We start from the raw sequence: 26088 nt of genomic DNA, 5'->3' as shown, positions 1-26088 counted from the left end.
GGTGAGCCCGCAACCGGTACAGGGGCCCCAGATCCTGGGGAGACGGCCCGCTGTGTTATTGCTCACCTCTACCAGGCGTTCGCACACATCGGCGTTCCTACGGAGATCAAGACGGACAATGGCCCTGCCTATGTCGCAAAGGCCTTCGAGGACTTCTGCCCCATGTGCCCGACACCTGGACTTCGCCTGCTCTGGGGGTTCCTCATCGTTCACCGGGAGCGGCGGTTCTCTCTTGGGAGAAAGAGGGAGAAAATTGGACCTTGACTCCTCAGACTGTTCCCCCCCAGGACGTTTGCGTCCAACCCCCTTTCTTCTGGCTCCTCATCAACGCATCTCTCTCCGACCCCCTTCTCAACTGTTCAAAGGTTGAATGTTACCTCTCCCCTTGCTGGAATGGCTCCTTTGCGCCGACTGCGGTGGTGGTCCGCGCCCCCGAATTCGTCCCCATCCCTCTGTCCTCTCAGAATCCAGCTGCGCCCCCCCGTTCCCCGTTACCGCCAGGGAGGAGAAAACAGCGTAAGCCGCGGGCGGTGGGGGTGATTCTCCTCGTGGTGGGACTAGATCACTCTTGTCGTCGTCGCGTGGGCGAAGGCCTCTGTGTGACGAATGCCCCTTATTCTAACTCCTCTATTTTTGGGACACGCTGCACAACCTTCGGCGGGAGTACCAGGCCATCAATGGCACTAGGGTCTCCCCATGGGTCCCGCCCAACCTCTCCTCCTGGTGGCCTTCTTGGCTTTCAGGTCCGTGGTTCTCCTGGTGGCCCTACCTGGCTGCTGCGGCGGCCTTCCTCGCCCTGCTTATTGCGGTCCGCGTTCTTTGCGCCCGCATCTCCCTGCTTTCTCGCCGCCAGCGGGTTGGTTACCGCGCCCTGCGGGCCGTAGGTGTGGGGGAGGACCCCTCAGGTTGGTTGGATCTTGATTCCGCTTTGTGAGCACTGCCCTGTGTTTCCCCTTCTTCCTTTTAATTTTAGTTTAAGGGGTGAATTGTTGGGATTTGGGTGGGGGTGGGACGCCGCTTAGGGCTGGGTGGAGGGTGGGGCAGGGACTACAGCTTTCCGGGTATAACGCTTTTCCGGGTATATCGCTGGGCGGTGCCGGCTTAGGATGAAGCCCGTCCATATAAGGCAATGTTATAGCTCTCGCCACTGGATTGGCTGCAATAGGTTATATAATGTACGGGGATAGGGGAAGGGAGTCGGAGTCGAGCAGTCGCCGTGGAAGATGTACCAATAAAGACCGTGAGCGAGATCCTCTGGCGTTCTGTCTGGTGAATTCCGGTCTGGGTGGAGGCCAGGCCGGCCGGTGACGACCGAAGGCTCGGTGTAGGAGCAGAAGAGGTCCCCCGGGGAGGACTGCCCGCGACCCCCGGCCCAGGAAGAGGCCTAGGGGGAACGCGGCAGTTTCACACATGGTCCTCTTTTCCTGTTCTACTTTGTGTATGGAAATATTCTGTGCGTGCGTGTGTGTATGTGTGTATGTGTGTATGTGTGTGTGTGTGTGTTAAGTTCAGAACTGCAGGTCCTGTAGGCATAACAAATTCAGCATATCCAAAATTGAGCTTATTATCTTTTCCTCCAAAAGCCACCCCTCTTCTGTATTTTCCTCTTTCTGGCTAGATTACCACCATTCGTCCAGTCATCCAAAATGAAAACTTCCAAGTCCTTTTCCTCTCTTTCCATCCAACTAGTTGCTATATGTCTTGTAGATTCTTCTTCAACATCATTTGACTCCATCCCCTTCTCTCTACTCATATGACCCTAGTTTAGGACCTTATCACCTCCCTTGAGCACAGCAATATCATCCCTAATTGGTCTCTCTGCTCCCAGTATCTCCTTCTTTAATTCACCTTCCAATCATCTGCCAAATTGATATTCCTAAGGCATATCTGACTATGTCACTCCCTTGCTCAGGAACCTACAATGGCTCCCTCTTAGCTACTGATGTAAGGATGAAATACAAGCGGCATTTGGCATTTAAAGCCCTGATTCCAGCTTACCTTTCCACACTTACTAAATATTAAACTCCTCTTCATGAACACCTCAATAGAGGACTTCAAGAAAATGCTGGGTAGCTATTTGTGGCCTTTGTTATACAGGACTTTCTTTGTCAGGTATGAGTTAGACTAGATGGTCTTTGGGTGCCTTTATTTCCTTCAATTTAATTCAATTTAATAAGCATTTACTAAATACCTAATAGGTGCAGGCACTGTGGAGGATGCAAATAAAAACAGAATGGTCTCTGCCCTAAGGAAGTTTACATTTTACTGAGAGGAATCATGTACAGAAATAACTAAATTAAAATACACACCAAGTAGGTATCAGGCAATTTGGGAAGGGAGGATCACTAACAAACAAAAGGAAGGAATCAGGAAAAAGCCCATTACCTGAAAGAAGTAAGCACTTAAGTTGAGCCTTTAAAAGGGAGTCAAAGACTCTCTGAAAGAACTTCACGTTTTAGGGATAATTGGCATCGAGGTAAGAGATGTTATGTAGGGGGGACAGAAAGGAGGCAGGTTTAGATAGATGGAAAAGTGCCTGAAGGGGAACAATGTGAAATCAATCTGGAGCTAGAGAGTGGAACCAGCTTGTGAAGGGCTTTAAATGCCAAATGGAGGGGAAAGAGATAGACGGGGAAGCTGTTTGAGCAGAGGAGTGATGAGGTAAGGCCTGTGCTTCCGCATTCCCATGACCACATTCTCTGTAGGTCTGTTGGCTTCATCATAAAGTAAGTGCCTAGTTTTGTGATGTCGAACTATATTTGGAGCTCGGTTATGGTTTTGTGTATGAGGGTAACTACCAAGGCCACAAAGAGACAAAGACCTTATGGTAAGAGTATTACATAATCAGATTGCTACTGTGTATTTTTCTTAATCACCTCATCATGCTAAGTGTAATACAAGGAAAATTAGGAACCCCTGAGTAACCCCTAGCTACTGACAAGCCCCCCCAGAAAGAATGGATTCAGATATCTTTGGTATTTAGCAAACCCCTAGGATCCGGTGACTCCTTCCTGGAATGTCAATAGATAGGACCATCCCACCTGGCAGATCCTGTCTAGCAGATATCCCTGAGACTCCTTGGCTCCTTCCTGGAATGTCAATAGATAGGACCATCCCAACTGAGAGATAACTTGACAGACCCTTCCTGGGAGATATCCCTGGGACTCTGTGACTCCACCAAGGAATGTAAATGAGATTATCCCACTAGTAAGATAACCTGACTGAATCTTTTGATCAGCCAGGACCTTGGTTCCTCTTCCCCCCTACTCTGTACCCCCATATCCTATATAAGCCAAGCCATCACCCCAACACATTTGCCATTGATTTGTGGTGCCGTACCCCGATGGCCGCCGGCTAATAAATTCTCCACTTAAAACTTATACTCTGTGGTGTGTCTCGCTCGCTTCTGGTACAACATTGTAATGCTAAAAGTAATGAGTTCAGTTTTACGTGGAACTTTTAGAGTTCCATAAATGCTTTCTTCACAACAGCCCTATGGGGGCAAGTAATACTAGTATCATTATCCCTGTTTTACAGGTGACAGTCCTTTGCACAACTCACTGCCTTTCTATAGGAGGAAAAGCCCTTCTATTCTTGAATCCAGTGGAAACAAGAGAAGGTTTAAAAAACCCATAGGTTTACTAAATAATTAAGGGAACAAGTCATAGAAATCAAAATTTAGTTCAAAGATGAAGTACAAATCACAAAGCCATAGTGTTCTTAGCTCGAAGTTAAAAACGTTTATGATTGTATTAAATACCTGCAACGGTCAAAGTTCTGTGCTAGGTGCTAGATTTACCAAAAAAAAGTCAGTTTCTAATGTTTCCTACCCTGTTATAATCCTGCTTCCTGCATGGGGATTCAATCCCTCATTTTAACCTAATATCCTTCACTTTTCTTTGTGTTATTCAGCCTTTTCAGTTGTGTCTGACCTTTCATGGCCCCACTTGGGGTTTCCTTGGCAGAGATACTACAGTGGTTTGCCATTTCCTTCTCCAGCTTCTTTTACAGATAAGGAAACTTAGGCAAAGAGGGTTAAGTGACTTGCCCAGGTTCACACAGCTAGTAAGTGTCTAAGGACACATTTGAACTCAGGTCTTCCTCTATATCCTGTTCCACTTAGCAGCCCCTTCTCTCTTCTCTTTGCCCTCCTGATTTAGGAGGGAGCAATATGTCGAAGCAATAATGATTCATACTTCTATAGCACTTTCAATTTATTATTTCGATTTTCACTTTATCAGTCCTATGGGATACACAGTGCAAATGTGATTAGCCCTAGTTTTACAGATAAGGAAACTGAGACTGGGGGGAAGTGTTTGAAGGCCAGTCACACCAATAGCAAACTGCAAAACTAGGGCAGAAGTCTTCATTCTTTCCTCCTACACCACACTTAAGGCTAAGGATTTTATGGATGCAGCAGAAGTCTAAATCCTCTAGGGGGAAACGAATACACACCAAATGTGTAACAGAGATGGAGCCACTGCAGAGCCCTGTCCCTTCTCTTGGGGATCAACCTCCTCGTCAGTCCCCTTTCCCACTACACACTCCTCCCCTTCCCCTTCCCCTTCCCTCCATTCCTAAAGTGCTCATTAGAAAGTTTACCTAAACTGAATTCAGGTGTTAACAGTAGAAGACTAGAGTTTTTTCTACCCAACTAACACATGAATTTCTTTTTTGGGGACTTTCTGGAGACAGTGTCACCTGGCTTAGAATTTCTTTCTTACTTTCCTTGCCTAGGGTCACACAGATAATAAGTGTCAAGTGCCCGAGGCTGGATTTGAACTCAGGTCCTCCTAACTCCAGGGCCAGTGCTCTACCCACTCCACCACCTAGCTGCCCCATTTGGTAAACTCAAAGGAAAGGACTCTGGGAGTAAAAATGCCCAGCCACATAGGGCAGGGCAGGTCTGTGGCTGATTGATGGGTGGAGGAATGATCTGAATTTTAGTCCCAGATCTATTAATGATGAGGTTAAAGAAAAATGACGATGGTAGGGAACCATAGGTTTTTAGGGGTGCTTGAGACCCCAAAATACCAACAGGCCAGGTCCTGCCAAAAGAATTCAGCTCAAACCTTCTCAGTCAAGGAAAAAGACAAAGTTTATTAAGGATTCGCCATAATGGGTTGCCTTAAGAAATCTTACCATTTGTGACGCTTGTTTTCACAAGCAGGCCAGATTCAATCTGAGCGCCTTCATGGAGGCAAGATGAAATTTATACACACAAAGATTGAAGGAGGGATCTAGGGTGGTCCTGGGGTGATGAGAGGAGGGGTTTAGGGAGGGTCTTGAGGAGGAGTCTAAGGAGGAGCTTGATGGAACCAGGATGAGGTCAGACTCCAGGAACAAAGAGAATGGGATTAAGGGTGGGAAGTAGCTGAAGGCATGGATATTGATAGTATCAAGGGTGCGAACTAGCTGGACAATAGAGGGCTAGGCTAGGTAGAGACTTGGGCCTAGATAATGAAAGGTTTATGGCTTTAGGGGAAGGCCAGATCTAATGGGAAGATTCAAGGAGAGTTCAAGGGGGCTCCCAGAGACTGTATCCACATCGTTCCTCCCTCAAACAAATGGGACCCAAATTCTTTCGGGGTCCAAGGGGGTTTCCACAGTCTAAACCCCATCATCAATTCCTGCCTATGTAATCCTGGGCATTTATTTACCCTTCCTAAGCCATCTGTAAAATGGCCTCCAAGGAGGTTGATCTCCATGTTCTCTTAGAATTCCTGGTTTCTTTAAAAATTCAGTTCATCACATCTTCTGTATGAGACTTTTCCAGATCCCCCAGCTTTTCATGCATCCTTCCTCCCCAGTTATGTTGTGTTTATTTTGTGTAAATTTTGTTTATATATATTTCATATACACAACGTAGGCTCCCCAGTAGATTGTAAGTTTTTTGAGAGCAGGGACTTTTTCCCCTTTTGTCTTTGTAGCACGTAGTTGGCACTAAATAAATACTTGTCGATTGATTGACTCTCTGAAGTTCCTTTTCAGTTCTTGCATTCCATGCTTCTAAACTTCTCTTAGAGCTCATACACAAATTATACTGGTATGGGTAGTTAATAAATACTTGTTGACTGCTCCTACATGCTTTTCTATTTTTCTTTTACTACTTGCATAGTGGTGCGAAGGGGATGTGCTGGCATACCCTGGGATAAGCATTACCATTGGCCCTTCAGTGTGTCAAACATTTCAGATAATTTGAACCCCAATAATATCTAAAGCCTCCAAACTGCTTTTGCTCTGTGCTAAAAATCCCTTTTCCTGCCTCAGCAACTTCAAAGACCAGGAGTATCTTTATTGTCTGTCGTGACAGAAAGTGTGCAGCCAGAGCTGTGGGCTAGAAACATTTGCGTCTCTAAGTGACCCTACCTTGTCAATTGATTTGTTTACCTGAGAACTACCTTTCTTTGCTATGGAGATCATAAACTGCAGCTCTGAATTGTTACTTAAACCTTCTCTCTCTCTTCTTCAAGTTAATCAGAAGCTTGCTTCTGGTTCCATGATCATGTATCCGCTAGCTCCAAGGGAATAAATCTATACTAATTTTTATTTCACCTAGTCTGTTTGCCTCCTTTAACCAAACTCTAGGTTGACAAGTGGTAATGCTTACTCAGAGGTGTAAGGTCATATCTAGCCAACACTTTCTGCACACCTATGGTCACTATTAATTTTGAACCTATTTTTGTAAGATCAAAGATCATGGAGTGCCATGATTTGAAGCCATATAATACCATAAAGAAAACATTGGTGTTTAATGATAGGCTTTAAAATTTTTTTATTGTTATCTTTTGTATTTTATATGACCCATGGTATCCTTGTCCTGAACACTCCCAGAGAGTTATTCCTTATAACAAAGGCAGCTCTCTAAGTTTCAGAGAAGGTTCCAACTTGCATTGGAAGATGAAATTCCTTTTAATCAATGAAATAATAGATCCAGTCTTTATGTCCTGTAAGAAACTAGAGATTTTGTCTCTTAAATTTTTTACTGATAGCTTTTGTTTGGAAATTGCATTCATTTCCCAAAATATCCCTGCCCTCTCTCATATCCAGAAAGCCATCCCTGTAGCAAAGATTTTAAAAGATAGAGAAAAAGAGGGAAGGACAGCTCAGTAAAACTATTAACACATTGGTCCATTCTGACAGTATGTTCTACCTCCACAGTCCCACTCTTCTCTGAAAAGAAAGGAGGTAGGTTTATTCTTATATCTCTTATGTGGGGTGAATCTTGGTCCTTACAATTGCACCACATTCTGTTTTAATTTTTGTGGCTTTTGTTCATTCTATTTACATTGTTATTGTGTATGATGTTTTCTTGGTTTTGGTTATTTCAGTTTTCATTTATTCTTATGTCTTCCCATGCCTTCTTGTTTTGTCCCTGTTTATCCTTTTTTTTTAATGGCACAAAAATAGTACTTTACATTCATGCATTACTGTTAATGAAGCAATTTCCTGATCAATGGACATTTACTTCATTTCCTAGTTTTGCCACTCCAAAAAGTGCTGCTATGAATATTTTGGTGTATATTAGACCTTTCATTCTCTTTGAAACCAAGGATTTTATATCTGGCTCCTTTCTTGGATTTTTGTCTCCCATCAATTTCTGGTCACCTCTCCTGTAATTTTTCCTACATTGCAAGTACTCTCAATAATATCTTATTCTATTGATATATTCAGGCAGTTTTCTCTCTTAATTCAATTCTACAAATATTTATTCAATGACTTTGCATTATATTTTTGTACTGTGTTCAGTTTCAGTCATGTCTGACTCTTCACGACTCCATTTGGGGTTTTCTTGGCAGAGATACTGGAGTGGTTTGCCATTTCCTCCTCCAGCTCATTTTTACAGATGAGGAACTAAGGCAAACAAGGTTAAATGACTTGCCTAAGGTCACACAGCTAGTAAGTATCACATTTGAACTCATGATGAGTCTTCCTGATTCCAAACCCTGTACTCTATCCACTGTATCACTTTGCTGCCCATATTCAGTGACCAATAGAGGCAAAGACAATGCCAAACAACGGGAATACAAAGACAAAGAAGCCAAAAAAAATTCATGCTGTCAAAGAGCTTATATTCAACTTTAGCGATCAAAAAAATAATTTTTGGTTCTTCTGTGATGATCATTTTAGCAATTTGCTGGAACTACGCCATATTCTTATCCCTGGGGCTTATGATATGGAATGGAGCTTTTGTATCTCATTAGCAAAACTAGCTGGAAGCTAAAAAGGATCCCTTTATATAAGTTCTGCTCTTTTGACTTAGATTAGCAAGATTCCATTCAAATACATTTTTACCAGTCCTTGTTAGGTACATTCCATCTCTAGCCAAGAGATCATCATTCTGATAATTTAAGTCACATTCCAGAAATTTAAATCCCATTGTCGAATGCCATCTTCTTAACCGGTTCTCAGTGAGAAATGGACACCAGGCAGAATGAAGGAGCTGATACTAGAGACAACAATGTGAAGGAAGAGGGACCTAAAGAAGTCATTTTTTTTTTATGTTTATAGCTTTTAAGAAGTAAGGACCTTTTGGTATTAAAACTATTGAGGAGTGGAAAAAAATTATTGGATACCGGTAGTTGGAAAATGCTGAACTAGATTCTCGGATCAAAGCAAGAGAAATCTAAGAGAAGTCTCTTCTGGCTCTAAAATGCTATAATTCCTACACTGGAATGTGGAGAAATAGGTTATCGTTGTCTTTTCTCATCCTCAGTACACAGAGTGCATGAAGAGATTCTGCGTGTATGGATTCAAGATATTGGAGCAAGCATAGAGCTAAAGAAGAACCAAGATGTGACAGAAAAGGGGGATAATGGAGAGTCCTTGGCTTTACGGACATCGTGGCAAGAAACCAGAAAATCTTGTTGGGAAGGTAAAATTAAAATTTTCCAATCTATTGACAAGTCCTTTTGATTCGACCTTTGGAATATCTCTCATAAACTACCCCTTTCCTCCTCTGACATTGTCCCTATCCTGGTGTAGGCCCTCATTACCTCACTCCTAGATTCTTGCAATAGCTTTCTGGATGGTCTTTCTCTCTTACGTCTCCCCCAACCCCAGCTCATCCTCCATTCAGCTATCAGTGATCTTCCTAAAGTTCAGGTCTCACCATGTCATCCCCTATTCAATAAACTCCAGTGGCTCTCTGTTACATCCAGGATCAAATGTGAAATCATCTGTTTGGTTTTTTAAAGTCCTTCATAATTCCTACTTTTCCAGACTTTTCCACCTTACTCCCCCTTAGATACTCTCTGATCCACTGACATTGGCCTTGCTAATTCCTTCCACAAGACCCTGACATCTCCCAACTCCTTCCTGGAATTCTCTCCCTCACCTCTGTCTTCTAGCTTCCTCAACTTCCTTCAAGTCTTAACTAAAATTCCACTTTCTGCAAGAAGCCTTTCCCGGTCCCTCATAATTCTAGTGCCTACCCTTTCTGATTTATCTCCAATTTATTTTGTCCAAATCTTGTTCGTACACAGTAGTTTGCACAGTGTCTCCTCTATTAGACTGTGAGCTCCTTAAGGACAGAAACTGGCCTTTTTTTCTTTGTTTCTCCAGCTTAGCACAGTGTGTGGCACATAGTAGGTGCATTAAAATGCACCTAAGTACAATTGACTTGACTCTTAAAATGAAAAGTTTGGAATAAATAATAATTAATGTATCTTCAAGTCTCAAAATCCCACGTATTAATGGACTAAAGCTAAAGACTTCCTGGTTAAATTTATGCCTTAATCGGAGCAATAAGTTTTTTTTCATCCACCTTGTTTTTCCAATGTGTGGGGTTGGGTTAATAAAGTTCCCTGGAAAGCATTGCAGTTTTCCAGAGTTCGTTGCAATTAGCAGCATCACTCCCCACCCCGACCCCCCACCCTCAACTAGGAGAATTTGGTGAGCCTCGACACAATCAGGTAATCCTTTAATTTGAGACTTTTTTATGGGACAGCTTCCATGACTCTAGGGAGCAACTACCTCTATGTCCCTGTGTTTAATGATGCAATATTACCAGAGGGTGAAAGAGCAAATAACGGGAAACCCTGGAGCACATAAACAAAAGTTAGCCTGGGACCCTAGTACCCAGCCTGGTGCTAGCTAGACTCCTGGCAGAGAGAGATTTGGGGAGGGCAGAGGGTCCTGGCTGGGATTGGCTGATCCTGGAACACGTGGCCTCTGCGGAGTGGGGGGCGGAGGCGACTGGAGAGCTAACTGAGGGACAGCTGAACCGCAGTCCCGTGTGGCCTCTTCTCCGCTGTGCTGTGCGCTGTGAAGTGCAGGCTCGCCCTAGCAGGGTCTCGCCTCTCACTCGCAGCTGCTCTTGGAGAGCTCTCTTTGCTCCGCAGGACAGGCAGTTCTTCTCGGTGAGTGGGGGGTGACCAGCCCGCCAGTCTGGGTGGGGAGCTGGGGCTGCGGGAACAGAAGGGAGCGGAGGGGAAAGGGCGATCAGAGGGAGTCCAGCCACAGCTGGCATGGGAGACTGGAGGAGCCCACACCCACCGGGCGGGGTCGGGGGCACAGAACGTTTCATCCTCCGAATTAGTTGTTCATTTCCCTGCTTTCTAGAGCTTTGTGTGCTCTGGCTGAGGCTGGGGAGCTTGGGGGAGGGGTGTCAGAGCAGATAGAAGGAGGCGGGAGGACCAGGCAGTCAGAGGCCGCACTCCTGGACAGGGGCCGGGGCTGGGTGTGGCCCCACCAACTCCCTACCCGCGCATTGGCGCAAATCCTCTGCTGCAGGCGAAACTGGCTATTCCAGGAGAGGGGGGTGGGCTGAAGAGGGGCGCTGGGACTTTGGTGATTGGCGTTGAAGGACGTTCTCAGATGCAGTGTAACAGGCAAGGATTCCGGAGTAGGAGTTGGGAAACTTGCTTGGGTCCCCTCTCCGTGCCATTTATTGGCTTTGTGACCTTGAGCTAGTCATTTCCCCCTCTGCACCCATCTGTAGTAACTCACATTTACATAGCGCTTTGAGAAGTGTGTTTCAACAAACTGCATTCTGATCATCCTTCTAAGGTAAGGAGCATAAGTATCATATTCCCATTTTACAGTTGAAATTTAGATCCAAAGAGATCGAGTGACCCGTTCAGGATCACCCAGGTAATCTGCAGTGGGAGAGCACTGGATTACCTGCCGTGCTAATTAAACTTTGCTCAATTGAAAGCATCTCTGAAGGGTAAGGGGAAAGGGATGGGAAGGAAGGAAGGCTCTGGCTAAGTGCCACAGACTGGGGGTTGGGAGAGAGAGGAGAACTGTGGGGCACTGATTCTCAGCACTCGGTAAGAAGTGCAGGACCACAACATTCTCTAAGCCCTGGAGCATCAGGAATGTTCCTCTGTCCATCACACCCCACATTTGCCCTGCGATGTGTTTGGGGATAAGGGGCTTGCCTTTGTAGTAGGGAAGAATAAAGATTTGAATTGTGCTGTAGGTGGGATTGGGCGTCGGGTGGACTGTTGGGGAATTCCCCAGATTGGGCTTCAGGTCACTTTGGCTGAAAAGGAACAAGGTGTCTGTGGGGTGGGGCAGGAGCTGGGGCACTGCAGAGGCCCTCATTTCTTTAGAAGCAGCTGTTTCCTCCCACCCTTGCTTCTAAAACCCCTTGGCTTTCTCAAGGCCAATTCCAAATTTGGACATATGTCTTCGTGATCTATGAAAGCTGGAGACTGGCTGGGCTTGGTTTAGTCTAGAAGAGTCTCTCCACCCTTCAGCTCCTTGGTTCACGGATCTGGACTTTTCCTATTAGGTCAGTATATCCTGATAGCCTGATTTGTTCACACTTTCAGGTGAACACCATCTTTCCCAACTCTGTCTGCTTCTCTGGGTACTTACCTTGGTAGGGAGCTTGGATCTTCCCTGCAGCTGGGAAAACAGCCCAGCTGCCTGTCTTTGTCTTACCCCCATCCCCCACTCCCACTGCAAACCCCCAACAAGTCATTTGACTTTTGTGCAGAGGCGCTTTGGCAGCTGGGAGACACATGGGAAATATTTGTCCTTTCCTGGGAAGGAGAGACAGCTGTGTGGTGGTGAGGGAGGTAGGGGGGAAGGAAAGCAGGACTAGAAGGGGAAATCCCATGCCCCTTCTCTTGAGGTTGATTCCTGAGTCTCCTTGTGACTCAGGGTGGGGCATATTGCAGGGCCAAGCTGCAGTAGTCTGGGACAGGTGTTAGTAGAATGTAAACTCTTTAGGGGCAGCCTCCCACAGCAGATAAAGAACTGGCCTTGGAGCCAAGGAGATCCCAAGTTCAAATTCTACCTCTGAAACTTTTGGGTTATGTGACCCTGAGCAAAATGCTTAGCCTCTCAATGCTGTACTCATATAGCATAGTTTCTTAGACAAGTAAGCCCCTAATATTAAATGTTTGTTGGTTTGGATGTCCCAGGAGCAGTCAAGGGGATCATCTACCAAGTCAAGTCAGCAAGCATTTCTTAAGTCTTCTATGTGCCAGGTTTTATGCTAAGTGTTGGAGATAGGAAGAAAGGCAGCTGCTAAGATGACATTTCTTGGGTGTGGCTGCAGCCTAGGGTGTGACTTACATCCTTTCTACCCAGCCCCTTTCCTCAGTTCACAACTAGGTAGCAAATTCAATCAAACAAACTTCTATCAATCACAAGGTACTCCAATCAGGAATAGCAATATAGAGCTGAAAAATAATGATCTCTGTTCTCAGGGAGCTTCTTTAAAAAAAATTGACGCAATTTGTTTTATATTCCCATTATTTCCTCAATACATTCCTCCCCATCTTCTACCCATTCAACCAGCCCTTGTCATAGAATAAAAAAAGATAAAGGGGAGGGGAGAAGACTGCAGTTCAGGAAAAACTAATAAAGGCATCAACCAAATCTGACATTATATGCGGTATTTCATGTTGACAGTCCACCCCCACCTCTGCAAAGAAGGAGGTTTATTTTCTGTTCTCCTCAAAGACCCTCAGCTAAAATATAGTGAAAGTAAGGGAAAGATCCAGACATAGCATTTTGAAAAAATTTGAGGGGAGGAGCATAGTTCTCAGGGGAATCTGGGAATGCTGCATGGAGGAAATAATACCTGAGCTGGACCTTGAAGGAAGAAGTTTTTCTATAGAAGTGTGGCTTGGCTTGCCTCTGAATACATGGAGGCTGGAGTGTAGAGTGCATTAGGAAGAATAAGATAATGAAATAAGGATAGTGACCTTGGTCAAGTCACTTTACCACATCTGTGCTTCAGTTTCCTCATCTGTAGAGAGAGGGTTAAACTTGATGACCCTTCCAATCTAAATCTTTGATCCTATGAGAAGTAAGCAGGGAATGATACAAAGGGCCTGAATTGGCATGGTTGCTTCATGAAGTGGAAAGGGAGTGGGAGGGACTTGAAATTTGCATTAGTAGAATCTGTAGGAGGTATCAGAAATAGGAGTAGGATAAAGGAGAGAGAAGATTCAGAAATGATGTTTGGAGCCTGGATAACTAGAAGAACAGTGCTGCCAGTAAAATTGGGAGAGGCATGTTATGGGGCAAATTTTCCATTTTGAACATACTGAGCTAGAGATGTCCTTGTGGCATCTTCAGGTAGAGATGCCCAGCAGCAGTTGCGGATTAGGATCTGGGGTTCAGAGGAGAGATTTGGGGTTTTATATGTAGATCTGGGAGTCTTCTACCAATCTTTTGGGACTTCTATTCCCAAAGAGCCCAGGAATAGTCATGGTATAGAATGGAGAGGAGTTTGAGCTTTGCATCTTCACAGAAAAGACCCTTCTGTATCTTTAGGGAACTCAGGTAAGGAAGCAGACCCTAATAGTGTGGAGCCCCATTAAGTTTCTGGCTTGGGTACGGTGGGATTTTACACATCCCTTATCCCTAGGCTAAGTTTGGAGAGGATACCCCCAAGCATGCCTATTGTGGATTTCAGTGCACTATAGAGGAGAGAGATTGGGTAGAACATTGGTACTAAAGTTATTGCCACCACCCCCCTCTCCCCCCCATAGCCTTAAGTACTTATCTGCCAACTTTCCCCAAAACTAACCATTCACTGACTTGAATCTGGGTAAGAAAGGCTATTCAATCAAATTGGCCAGAGGTTTATCAATTTTATTGGTTTTTTCATAAAACCAGCTTTTTGTTTTATTTATTAATTCAATAGTTTTCTTGGTTTCAATTTTATTAATCTCTCCTTTGATTTTCATTATTTCTAATTTGGTATTTAATTGGGGGTTTTCAATTTGCTCTTTTTCTAGCTTTTTCAGCTGTATGCCCAGATCATTGATCTCCTTTTCCCCTATTTTATTCATGTAGGCATTTACGGATATAATACTTCCCCTAAGAACTGCTTTTGCTGCATCCCATAAGTTTTGGTATGTTGTTTCATTATTGTCATTCTCTTGAATGAAGTTATTAATTGTTTCTCTGATTTGTTCTTTGGCTCACTCATTCTTTAGAATTAAATTATTTAGTTTCCAATTAGTTTTTAGCTTATTTTTCCATGGTTCTTTATTAAAAATGATTCTTATTGCATCATGATCTGAAAAGGATGCTTTGACTACTTCTGCTTTTCTGCACTGGATTGTGAGGTTTTTATGCCCTAGTACATGGTCAATTTTTGAGTATGTGCCATGTACTACTGAGAAGAAAGTATATTTCTTTTTATCCCCATTCAGTTTTCTCCAGAGGTCTATCATATCTGCCTTTTCTAAAATTCTGTTTACCTCCTTAACTTTTTTCTTATTTATTTTGAGGTTAGATTTATCAAGTTCAGAAAGGGGGAGGTTGAGGTCTCCCAATATTATTGTTTTGCTGTCTATTTCTTCCTGTAACTCCCTTAACCTCTCCTCTAGGAATTTGTATGCCTTACCACTTGGTGCATATATGTTAAGCAATGATATTGCTTCATTGTTTATGGTGCCTTTTAGCAGGATATAATGTCCTTCCTTATCTCTTTTAATTAAATCTATTTTTACTTTTGCTTTGTCTGAGATTAGGATTGCTACACCTGCTTTTTTTACTTTAGCTGAGGCACAATATATTTTACTGCAGCCTTTTACATTTACCCTATGTGTATCCCCCTGTTTCAAATGCGAAGAAAGGCTATTCAGGAATGATTTGTATCCTGACTTCTCCACTGTGGGCACTGGGATCCGGTCTGACTTGGGTTGTTTGACCACTCATCCCTCCCCATCTCCTGTAAGTAAAGAACTCTATGCAGTGGGGATATGGGCAGGGTACTAACTTACAGAGCAGACCTAGGGGGCCTTTTCCCCCAACTCTTCAGACCCACATGAGGGTTATAACTCATTTCTCAACTCACTGAGGTCACTTGTTTGCCCCTGATATCTATAACTGAGGGAGATAGTAATAATTTATAGAAACTGAGGCCCAGGAAAGGGAGGTATGCTCACACTGAGGGCTCCATTTAGCTCTAACCTTCTATGACAACAAGCAGCCAACTGCTCTCTAAGAAACCAGAGTGAGGCCTCCTCTGGGGCGTCCGCTTGCAGGCCCTGAGCCAAGAATAGCATTGATCTGGATTTTTCAAGTGAAACGTCCTCAAAGCATTTTTTTTTTAAATGCAGAGACTGTTGTGATTGTTCTTCAGGTACTGGAGGAGATGGGGGAGGGAAGAATAAACTGGTTATAGATCTTCAAGCACTTCTCCTAGCTGGGTCCAAGTTCCTTTCTCTTAAAAACAACTGATATCTCCCTAATACTTTAAGGTTTGCCTTCTCATTTAATCCTCACAACCACTCTCTGAGGTCAACCAATTTGTAAGTATTTGTTAAATGCCTACACTCTAATAGGGATATTAACACTAAAGCAAAATAATTTCTGCCCTCAAGGGGCTTATATCCTTCTTGGAGAGGGGACAGTACGACTAAGATCATTGTCCCCATTTCACAGATGGGGACAGCTGGACTTGGAGCCAGGAAAATGCACTTCTTTCCTACCTCTCATACCAGCAAGTCACGTGTTGCCTCTGAGCCACAGGCCACTCTCTAAGATTTATTCTGCTAACTCAGCAGTTCTGAAAATGTGGTTTGGGGACCACTGGGAATCACTGAGACTCTTGATTAAAACCATTTTCCTAATGCTAAGACTTTAATTTCTGAATACAATAATAGTAAATATAATCCACATAAGCAAAAACTACTGGGGTGGGGCTCAATAGTTTGTAAAGAGAATAAAAGGGCCTGAGACCAAAAAGTTTGAAAAGTGCTATACTAAGTTATAAGTTTACTCTATATTGAGTCAATTATAGATCCTTAGTGTGCTGATATATTTTATAGGTGGGGAAACTGAGGCTCAAAAAGGTTAAATCACTTGCCTGTGGTCTTTCCTAATGTCAGGGCTAGCCATTGCTTCACTTTTACCAGGGTATCTCACCGTAAAATAAGGAAGTTGAATCAGATCATCTCTAAAATCTCTTCCTGCCCTTCACATTCTAGGTGGTAGGTTTTGAGGTCTTTTCCAGAGTCTTAGGTTCTTAGAAGACTCTTTAAAGAAAAAGGAAAAATATAGTGACTGGTCCCTCTCTGGGGTTGAAAAGAGTTTTTGTTGTTTTCTTTCTTTCCTTGCCAGGGCTCTGGCTGATGCTCACCCCTCCTACCCCTTCCAAGATAAGCTTTCTCTTGCACCCTTGGCATCCCCTGGGGCAGCCATTGTTGGTAGAAAATCCCCTCGGACCTTTTCATCTGTCTTCCTGCTCCTTCACCCACACAACCATCCGTCCATACCCAGGTTACAGGGTGTCTGGGTCAGTGTGGGGATGGGCTTCAGGGACCAGGGTAAAACACAGATCTTGTCTTTTAGAAAATGCATTAGCAGCTGGGGGCACAGAGAGTTTCTGCAAATCGTATGTGGGTAATCCAGAAATGAGGCCCAGCCCTCCTAAATTTCTCTTAAATGTGAGGGAAGGGAATAACCCTATGGTGAGTTGTAGTGGGAAAAGAGGACAAAAATCAGAGAGTTTGGGGTCCTAGCAATTGAAGGATGTAGATTCAAGGCTTGGGGCCACCAGTAGTGGTGCTCCACGTTGGCCTTTCTCTAGGGTGGCAAAAGGTAATAGCTAGAAACACAAATAATAGCTTTTCAGATGTGGATGGGAACTTTAGAGATCATCTTGTCCACCAAAGCCCCCTTCCCCTGTCCTACAGATGAGGAAACTGAGGCCCAGAAAAGAGAAGTGATTTGTCCAAAGTCACAAGTTAGTGACTACCTTGTCCAAGAATAGTGTGCAGAAAAATTCCTATTGAGGAAAAACGGAATGGGAGAAAGAAAAGGAAAGGAGGTACCCAGACAAGATGGAGGGAATGAGACTGTGTTGTTGGAGTCTTGAGCAGTCTGCTATAAATTCAGGGAGAAAAGAAGAGAATTATCTGCCCCAAATGGCACCTGGAGGCCAGTCTTGCCTTTCAACTTTCCCTTGTCAGGGAGAGGTCTGGGCTTTCCCACTTTGGAGGTATACATCCTCTCTGCCTAACTCTGAGTTTATAATTTAGCTCATCGAGATTAGAGAGCCTGTCTGAGCCCTCTTTCCTCTAGAAAGGGGCTTTTACCCAGATGGCTTCATTTACTTATTCTGGACCAGGGCCATTGCTGAATTTTCCAGCTACGTGGCCAAGGGAAAGCCGTGTCGGGGCTGGGTAGGGTGGGAGGACTTAGCCCCATGAAGGATCATATGATATCTAAGGGCTAATTCATTCTTGAGTCTTGATCCGTGCCCCTCCTCAGCTAATTTATGCCTTCCCCACCCCCAACTCCTGGGCCTCTCTGTGGGGGAGGAGTTGAAGATTTATAATGTAAAAACACAAGCTTTTGATTTCTTCCTGAGTGTTGCTGGGGAAACGGAGCAGGGTTTCCTGGGGCTTTCGCTGCTGGGGTTCTCCCTCCCCCATCTAACTAGCACTGTAATTTCTGGTTTCAGCAGAGCTGAGGCCTCTGATTGGGGTAATCCAGACAATGAGGGGGATGGAAAGAGGGAGGGTATAGTGTGTAGAGAGAGTTCTTGTACAATCTGTACCACCGGAGCTAAAATAGAATTACTCTTGGTTTCAGTGGGGATCAGGATGAAATTCATCTGAGACAATTGAACATGGGTCGTGGCTGGGATGCCTGGAAGCAGCACAGAATTGTAGAAAGAACTTTAGGCTAGAAATAAAACTTGGTCTTGAGTTCCAATTCTGCTACCAATTTGCTCGATCACTGGTACTGAATGATGTATAATAATGAACAAGCTTGGCCCTAGAGAGGAGATGAGAGAACTCACCCTTTTCTCTTCCTTGCAGAGATAGGGAACTACAGGTATGCTTCCTATATCAGAGTTTCTTTTTTGTGTCATGGATCCCTTAGTCAGTCTGATTAAATCTTCAGACCCCTTCTTGGAATTTAAAAAAAAATCATAATTAAAGGAATGCACAATTTCAGTTAGAGGTTAGTGAAAATAAGAAGTGTGATTTTTTTCCCATCCAAATTCATGGATACCTCTACCCCACCCCCAAAACTATCAGTGGACCCTTTGGGCATCTGTGGACTCGAGTCCACTGGTCTATCATGTTCCACTCATTTAATGGGTTAGTTTTATTAATACTAGCTTTTCCCCCTTTATCTTGTATGAGGATTGACTCACTATGTAGGAAAAGGAAGAGATTAAGCCTTTATTAAGAGCCTACTATGTGCCAGGCACTGGGCTAAATACTTTGCAAATATTATCTTGTTTAATTCTCATAACAACCCTTTGAGGTTGGTGTTGTTATTATCCCCACTTTACAGTTGAGGAAACTGAGGCAAACAAGGTTACATGACTTATCCAGGGTCATGCAGGTAGTATCTGAGGCTGGATTTTAACTCAGGTCTTACTTAGTCCAGGCCTAGTGCTCTATCTACTGCGCCACTTAGCTGTCCTATGTAGGGGAAAGCTGTTTAAGAAAAAGCTAATAAATTTTTAAAAATGTTTAAACATTGATATATGACCTTGGTCAAGTCACTTCTTTTTATAACTCAGTTTCTATCTCTAAAATAAAGAGGTCGGACTAGGTGATCCTGAAGGTCCCTTCTAGCTGTGACATTGGATATTGTTGGGTTTCCACAGTCCTCACCCTGATAGACAGGAACCTCCCCTCCTGGAAATGGTACACCATGTCCCCCATGGCCAGGTAGTAAAGGATGGAAATGAGATTGGGCTCCCCGCCCCCCCCCCCCCAAAAAAAAGAACTATCAGAAGAGAATTCCTGAGAGCTAATTTCCCTCCCCCCAATTCAAGCAGCCCATAAAAAGCCCCTGGAGAGGGGTGGGGGAAGCACAGCAGTGGCCCAGTCATTCAGAGTTCTACTATTACAGGTAAATCTTGCTGGGCTCACTACTCAGCCTCTAGGCTGTTGACTTCCCCTCTCCTCTCTTCCTCTTTTCAGTGGAAGGGTGGAGACTAGAGGCAGTGAATGGAAAGTGGTTTTAACTCCTATATTCTTTTTTTTTTTTTTTTTTTTTTGCAGCTCCTGTGCACCATCAGAAACCATGGCCAACACGGTAAGGCAACCTTCCCTCTCCCTGGCGAACTCAACCCGTTGTTTGCCTCTGCCCAGGAGTCCTTGAGAAGCCCTCTAGAGCTGAGACAGTTCTCTTGTATTCTGAGAAGTTTTATCTACCATCCTTTCCTCCCCTCCCCCACCTGCGGCCCACCACCCATCCTAGGGTTTGATCCTCTCACTGTTCTCATATTAGAGCTCACATAGATCCTCCATTCATTCTACCTCAACAACATCCCTTATGTGACGGTGATGTCTCCTTCTCACCACCTGGCCACCACTCTAGATTAAGCCCTCATCATCGCTTATCTCAGCCACTCTAGAATCCTCCTAATTGTTCTTTCTCCTCTCCAATCCATATTCCACAAAACTGCCAAAGTAATCTTCCTAAAGCACGGTTCTGAGTCATGATCTTTTGGTGGTTCCCTATCACCCGTAGGATAAAATACAAGCTCCTCTGGCTGGAACTTGAAACCTCTCACAGTCTCATTAGAACCTGTCTTTCTGGACTTGTTTCCCACTGTTCGCCTCTGTGCATTCTACTTTCCTGGCAAATCAGTCTATTTGCTGTGCTCTGAACTTGTCCGTTACTGCCCCCACCCCCTTTCCCCTGTGCCGTACACGGACTGCTCCTAAGATCTGGAATACACCTCCACCTCTTAAAATCCTTGGCAGTCTTTCCTCATTTTCATCTTGTACATCTCTTAGGAGAATAGAAGCTCCTTGAGGGCAGGTGTTTTGTCTTTGTATCTGAGGTGCCTGGCAGGACTTCTGGTGCATAGTCACCTAACAAATGTGAGTGGAACTGAACTGAAATACTGCCTGGAAGGTTTGCTGATCAACAGGGCTCAGGGGTACACTAAGATCTCTCTTTGTTTAGTATAAAAAAGGCAGAGGAGGAGAGTGCTAGGCTGGGGTTTAAGGGACCTGAGTCTTTACCCCAGATCTATTCTTAGTTTTCTGAGTGAACTTGAGGCAAAGTCATTTAGTCTCTCTGGCTCCTAGTTTTGGTTGGGGTCAGCCCTGTTCTTGGCTGTAAATGACTCATTTGGGTGTTTTCTTAGTACTTAGAACAAGGGTGGGTAACCTACATCCTCAGGGTCGCATGTGGCCTTCTAGGTCCTTGGGTGCAGCCTTTTGATTGAGTCCAGGTTTTACAGAACAAGTCCTTTTATTAAGGGGATTTGTTCTGTGAAGTTTGGATTGAGTCAAAGGGCCGCCCTAAAGGACCTATGTGGCCCTGAAGCCGAAGGTTCTCCACTCCTAACCCAGAATGTACACAGTGCTGTGGATAGAGCAGATCTGTGACACAGTCCCTCCCCTCGTGGAGCCTGCAGGCTAGCTGGGGATGTCAGAGGGACATACATGTCACTTATTAACTTCCAGTATTAGTTAAATACTCAACAAGTTGTACAAATTAAGTGTGATGGGAGATGAGAGGAGGGAGGAAATCAGAATGGGCTGGGGTGGCCAGTTTTATCTTCATCTTCATCATCACAACAACCACAACAGTGACCAGCACTGCGTAGTGTTCTTTAAAGTTTACAAAGTACTTTGCAAATGTCTCACAACAATGCTGGGACGTCACAACTACAACAATGACCAGCACTGCCTAGTGTTCTTTAGAGTTTACCAGGTACTTTGCAAATGTCTCGTTTGATCCTCACAACAGTGCTGGGACATCACAACTACAACAATGACCAGCACTGCCTAATGTTCTTTAAAGTTTACAAAGTACTTTGCAAATGTCTCACAACAATGCTGGGACATCACAACCACAACAATGACCAGCACTGCGTAGTGTTCTTTAAAGTTTACAAAGTACTTTGCAAATATGTCCTTTTATCCTCACAGCAGTGCTGGGAAGCAGGTACTGTTACTGTCTCCATTCTGCAGATAAGGGAGCTGAGGTTCAGTGACTTGCCCAGGGTCACACAGCTAGCAAAGGTCTGAGGATGGATTTAAACTTATGTCTTTTTGACTCTAGGGCCAATTCTCTACTGTGCTCTCCAGCTGCCAGCTCATAGAGGAGGTGGGGTCCTTGTTCTACTACTGCAGGATGCTGATGGGCCATCCGTCCTATTTAGAGCTGACTCCTGTGTCATCCTGGGGTCAGAGCTTCTGCTCTTTGCAGAATATCAAGATGTGCACTTTGATCTGTTTCCCCAGCGGTGGGAATGGAATGTGGTCTCCATAATGAGCAAGGACATACATTACTATGCTCGCCTTTGGGCTCTTCCTGTGGCTGGGGCTGGTGGTTGAGGTTGATTTGGGATAGGTCTGGAGAAATAGGTCAGATTGTGGTGAGGGGTGGGCCTTTGAAACAAAACAGAGACGAGAGTTCTTAAGTAACTGAAGCAACAACGTCGACTTCTGAACAGTCAGATGGGATCCTCTCAGTCTCATCTGTTAGCTTGGGGGCACTAGGAAGGCAGACAGGCATCTCTTGGGGCTGCCTGCCTGGCTTCTAGCAATAATGAAGATCTTCATCTGCCAACAGTAGCCTGGGCACAGCCCAAGCCTTCACCCTCCTGGGCACAAGTGCTGTTTACCATCTGGCCACAGAACCTGTTGAATATTTTAGGGTGGAAAGTTGGTTTGTCGTCTTCTTATCCCATTGCCTCTGGAGAGCATGGGTCCAGCTGCTGGAGAAAAGGCCAGGTGTGGAAAGGAAGGGGAGGAGAGGAAAAAAATATTACTGAGAAGCTTGTTTATTTGTTTCAATTTAGCTTGTTATTTTGTTGCTATGGGGAACTCTGGGAAAGGAAACTCCCTCTCCCAATGCAGATACATAACTGTTCTGAAACCCATGGTCTTAAGTCTGGGGGAAAGAGTATATGTAGAATTTATTTTGAGGTTAAGTGATTTGCCCACAGTCAGCCAAGATGTGTCAGAGGTGGGCTTTTTTGAAGAAAGTATTCGAGTCATTATATAGCCCCCAGAGCAAATTGAGCTGAGGACCAGATAGGGACCACAGAAAACCTCACAACAGAGATTCTTAGCCTTTTTTTGTGTTACAGACCCCTTTTGCAGTCATGTGAAGCCTTTTCAGAATAATATTTTTACGTGCACAAATAAAAAAAATAGGTTTGCAAAGGAAACCAATTACATTAAAATAGATATCACAATATATATATTTTTAAAGTTCATGGACTCCAAGTTAAGAACCCTTATCCTAGAGGAGCTTCAATCTTAAAATAAAGGTCCCTTTGGTCCTGGGTTCCAGTTACTTTGGTTAGAGCATTTCCACTGAGGTGACTAGAAGCTTGGGGATGTCAAGTCACTTGTCTGGGCTCATTCAGTATGTAAGAAGAAGAGTGGGATTAGAACTCATGAGACTTAATGTTTCCAGGCTGTCGTGGGGTCCCTTGACCCATAGTGCCTTTTATCTCTATTGGTAGGTTACTCTGGCCATTCTCCCAGTCACAGGGAGTACATCAAAGTCTCTGTATCTCCCACTATTTGGGGAGAATTTGGTTAGGGCAAGTCCCTCAATGCCCAAGAAAAAACATAGGGCTTAGAGTCAGAAGACTGAAATTTAAATTCCAATTTTGTGATTGACTACCTATGTGATCGTGGGAAAGTCCCTTTGGTTTGAGTCTTAAGTTTCTTCATCTGTTAAATACTCGAATTACCTACCTAGTAGGGTCATTGAAAGGAAGGAGTCCTCCAAAGTTTGAAGTGATGGAGATGCCACTGGGGATAGTGGAAAGAATGTTAGACTTGGAATCAGAGGCCCTGGGTTCCAATCCAGCTCTACCATTTACCAGTGGACTCAGCACTAAAATCAGATGGTTGGATTAAATGATCCTTAATGTGTCTCCCAGCTCTTAATTCTATGATCCTAAATGTGAGATAATGATGATAGTTCCATTGTATGCCCTGCCCACCTCTCTCCTACCTGCTGACAGTCTCAGGTCCTCCAGCTTCTTTTTGCAAGGCCCAGAGAAGGAGTATGGAAGCTGAGCTTTGACCTCAAGCAAGTGGGCCCGGGTCAAATCAAGGAGGTTGCCAAGTCCTGCCCCTTCTTCCCTTACCCTAGAAGTCAGCTCTTCATCTGGGCATTGTGGAACAAGCCTGTAATCCTTGCTACCAGGAAGGCTGAGGCTGATAAATCTCTTGAGCTTAGGAGTTCTGATCTGCAGGGGCCTGTGCAGATCAGATGTTTATACTATGTTCAGCATTGATATGGCGAGCCCCTGGGAAGGGGGGTTGGGGTACCAGGTCACCTGAGGAGGGGTGAACAGGCTGGAATTGGAAATAGAGTAAGTTAAAGTAAGTCTTTCTTTTGACTCCCTGATAATTGCCCTTCATCTGGCACTTAGCATATACTACAAGGTGCTGTGAATGATATGTATTCCCATATGTTAATTCAATTCAACAAACATATATCAAATGAGATAATTGTTTAAAAAAAGCATTTAGCACCATACCTGGCACATAGTAGGTATTATATAAATGTTTATTCTATTCCACATGTGTTACGTTTGGGCTATGTACAAAATACTGTGCTAGGCCCTGGTAGAATTAGGAGGGCCTTTAGGGATTGTTCTAACTCAGGGGACCTTAGTCTTTTTTGTGTTTTGGGCTCCTTCGGTGGTCTGATGAAGCCTATGGACCCTTTCTCAGAATAATGTGTGTTGCCTACATTCGTGCTTTTTTTTTTTCCATTTTTACTGTGTTATGGAAATACTTATTTTATTTCTTAAGTTCAGAATAAAATAAAATCTAAAAATAAAAAGGATGAAATGCTAAATATCAGAAGCTGGTGAAAATAAAGAAGTAATTTTCCCCCATCCAATTTCACATAGACATTCTATCCATGAGCTGGGAGCCCAGGTTAAGAGTTTCTCATCTCATCAAACCCCTTCAGTTTATAGATAACAAAACTGAGGCCCAGGGAGGAAAAATAAATTTCACAGGTAGAAGGTAACAGAGCTGTGTGTGAGAGTCAAACTTAGGGGCTCTTGTTCCAAAGTCAGTGCTGAAGAAGTTTATGTTTAGTAAGAACTAGCCCCAGGACTGGAATACGAGCACTGTCATTTACTTCCTGGGTCACCTGGAATCCTTAACACACCTCAGGCAAGTTATTGAAACTCTTGGGTTATCCTGGTTCTTCATCTATAAAACAGTTTGGACTGGGTGATCTCTAGGGACTTTTGCAGCTCTAAATCCTGTGACCTATGACCAGGTGACTTCTGAGGTCCTTTCCAGTTCTTAAGATTCTGTGACTTTCGGCTTGACTGTGAACTCAGTGAGGATAGAGTTCCTTACTTATACTTATCTGAATCTCTCACTGCATTGGGCTAGATGAGTGTTACGTGTTGGTAAGCATCTCTCACTTACCCCACTAGATAGTTGGTGCCTTAAAGGCAGCATCTGCCTCAGGCCCTGTCTTTTCTTTCCTCCCTCCCTCCCTTCCTCCCTTCCTCCTCCTTCCCTCCCTCCCTTCCTTCCTTCCTTTCTTTCTTCCTTCTCTTCTCTTTCTTCATTAAATTGAGTTCCTGGTGTCTCCTCTCCCTGTCCACCCCAGGCTTAGGGAAGAAGTACAAGCAGCCAGTGTCTTCCAGAACCCTCTTGGCAAAGACAATGGCTCCCTCCCTTGAGTATCTTAAGGAAGTTACCACCACCACTATCTTCTCAGCTCCAGTCCTGGTCTGGAAGTCACAGACTAACTCAGTGGATTCCAAGATGTAGCCTGCCCAAGGAGAAAGTAGAGCAAGGCTAGGGGGATGGCTAAACAAATTGTGATGTGTGAATGGAGTAGAATATTACTATGCTGTTAAAAACAGAGAAGCATGGAAAGACTTACACTAACTGATGTAAAGCAAAGTAAGCGCAGCCAGGAAAACCGCATACACAAGGAATAACAATGTAACTGGAAAGAACAACTGTAAAACAATCAAAACTGAATATTGCAAAATTTGCAATAAGAAGTTTGGTCCCAAAGGGCAGATGCGAGAAGATGCTTCCTTCTCCCTCCAATACCACTTTGAAGTGGTGGGGGTCCGTGGGTGTGGAACGTTGTACGTACTGTCAGATTTTTTTTTGATATGTTGACTGGTTTTGCTGAATTTTTTCCTTTTCTCCTAAAGATAGCTTTCAAGATGGGGGAAGGATACAAGGGGAAATGTCTATATAAAAACCAAAGATGTCAATAAAAAGCTATTTTTAAAAATAAGGAAGGTCAAGGAGAAAATAATGGAGAAAAGAGCCCAGGGGAGTGGCAGCCTGGGCCATTGGAAGGGAACAAATCTTTCTGGAGTAGAAGAGATACCTATGAGTGAGAAGACAGACTTAAGATTATGTGGGCCGGCATTCACTGTGCAAGGGCACCTAAGGAAAATGAGAGACTCAGGGTGATGTGGGCCAGAGGAGAGATGTGCTGGGAATTTGCCTATTTATATATCAACTAGGACTGTGGTCAAAGTGACTCAGAGAGGGAAAGGACCTTGCCTAAAAGGTCCTAAAAGAAGTTGTGTCCTATTTGAAGGGAGTGGAAAAAAAAAATAAAAAGGAACTCCAGTTCCTTTCCTTGGTAGCTGAAGGCTGTGGCATGTTTGGGGAGGTGGGGGTAGATTCCCTTTGGCTTTAGTAAATAGAG

At 44.1% G+C, this 26088-nt stretch overlaps 1 protein-coding gene across 4 annotated transcripts in view; it reads left to right on the top strand.

Annotated features, from left to right (window-relative positions):
• The first annotated feature begins 10168 nt into the window (after positions 1 to 10168).
• ANXA6 (annexin A6) overlaps positions 10169 to 26088 on the top strand; it is a 60384-nt gene continuing 44464 nt past the window's right edge. For 2 of the 4 annotated variants that reach the window (XM_036749148.1, XM_036749145.1), the window contains exons 1-2: positions 14272 to 14324; positions 19452 to 19485. In XM_036749148.1, the coding sequence (XP_036605043.1) occupies positions 19474 to 19485 (12 nt within the window). In that variant the 5' untranslated portion in view covers positions 14272 to 14324; positions 19452 to 19473. Of the gene's footprint in view, positions 10362 to 14271; positions 14325 to 19451; positions 19486 to 26088 lie in introns of those variants that run through there. The other 2 variants (XM_036749144.1, XM_036749147.1) reach the window with 2 other exon arrangements.

The sequence above is a fragment of the Trichosurus vulpecula genome, chromosome 3, assembly GCF_011100635.1.
Source record: "Trichosurus vulpecula isolate mTriVul1 chromosome 3, mTriVul1.pri, whole genome shotgun sequence".
NCBI classification, from domain to species: domain Eukaryota; kingdom Metazoa; phylum Chordata; class Mammalia; order Diprotodontia; family Phalangeridae; genus Trichosurus; species Trichosurus vulpecula.
Note: the sequence above shows the minus strand (reverse complement) of the source record. Positions and strands in the feature narration are given on the sequence as shown.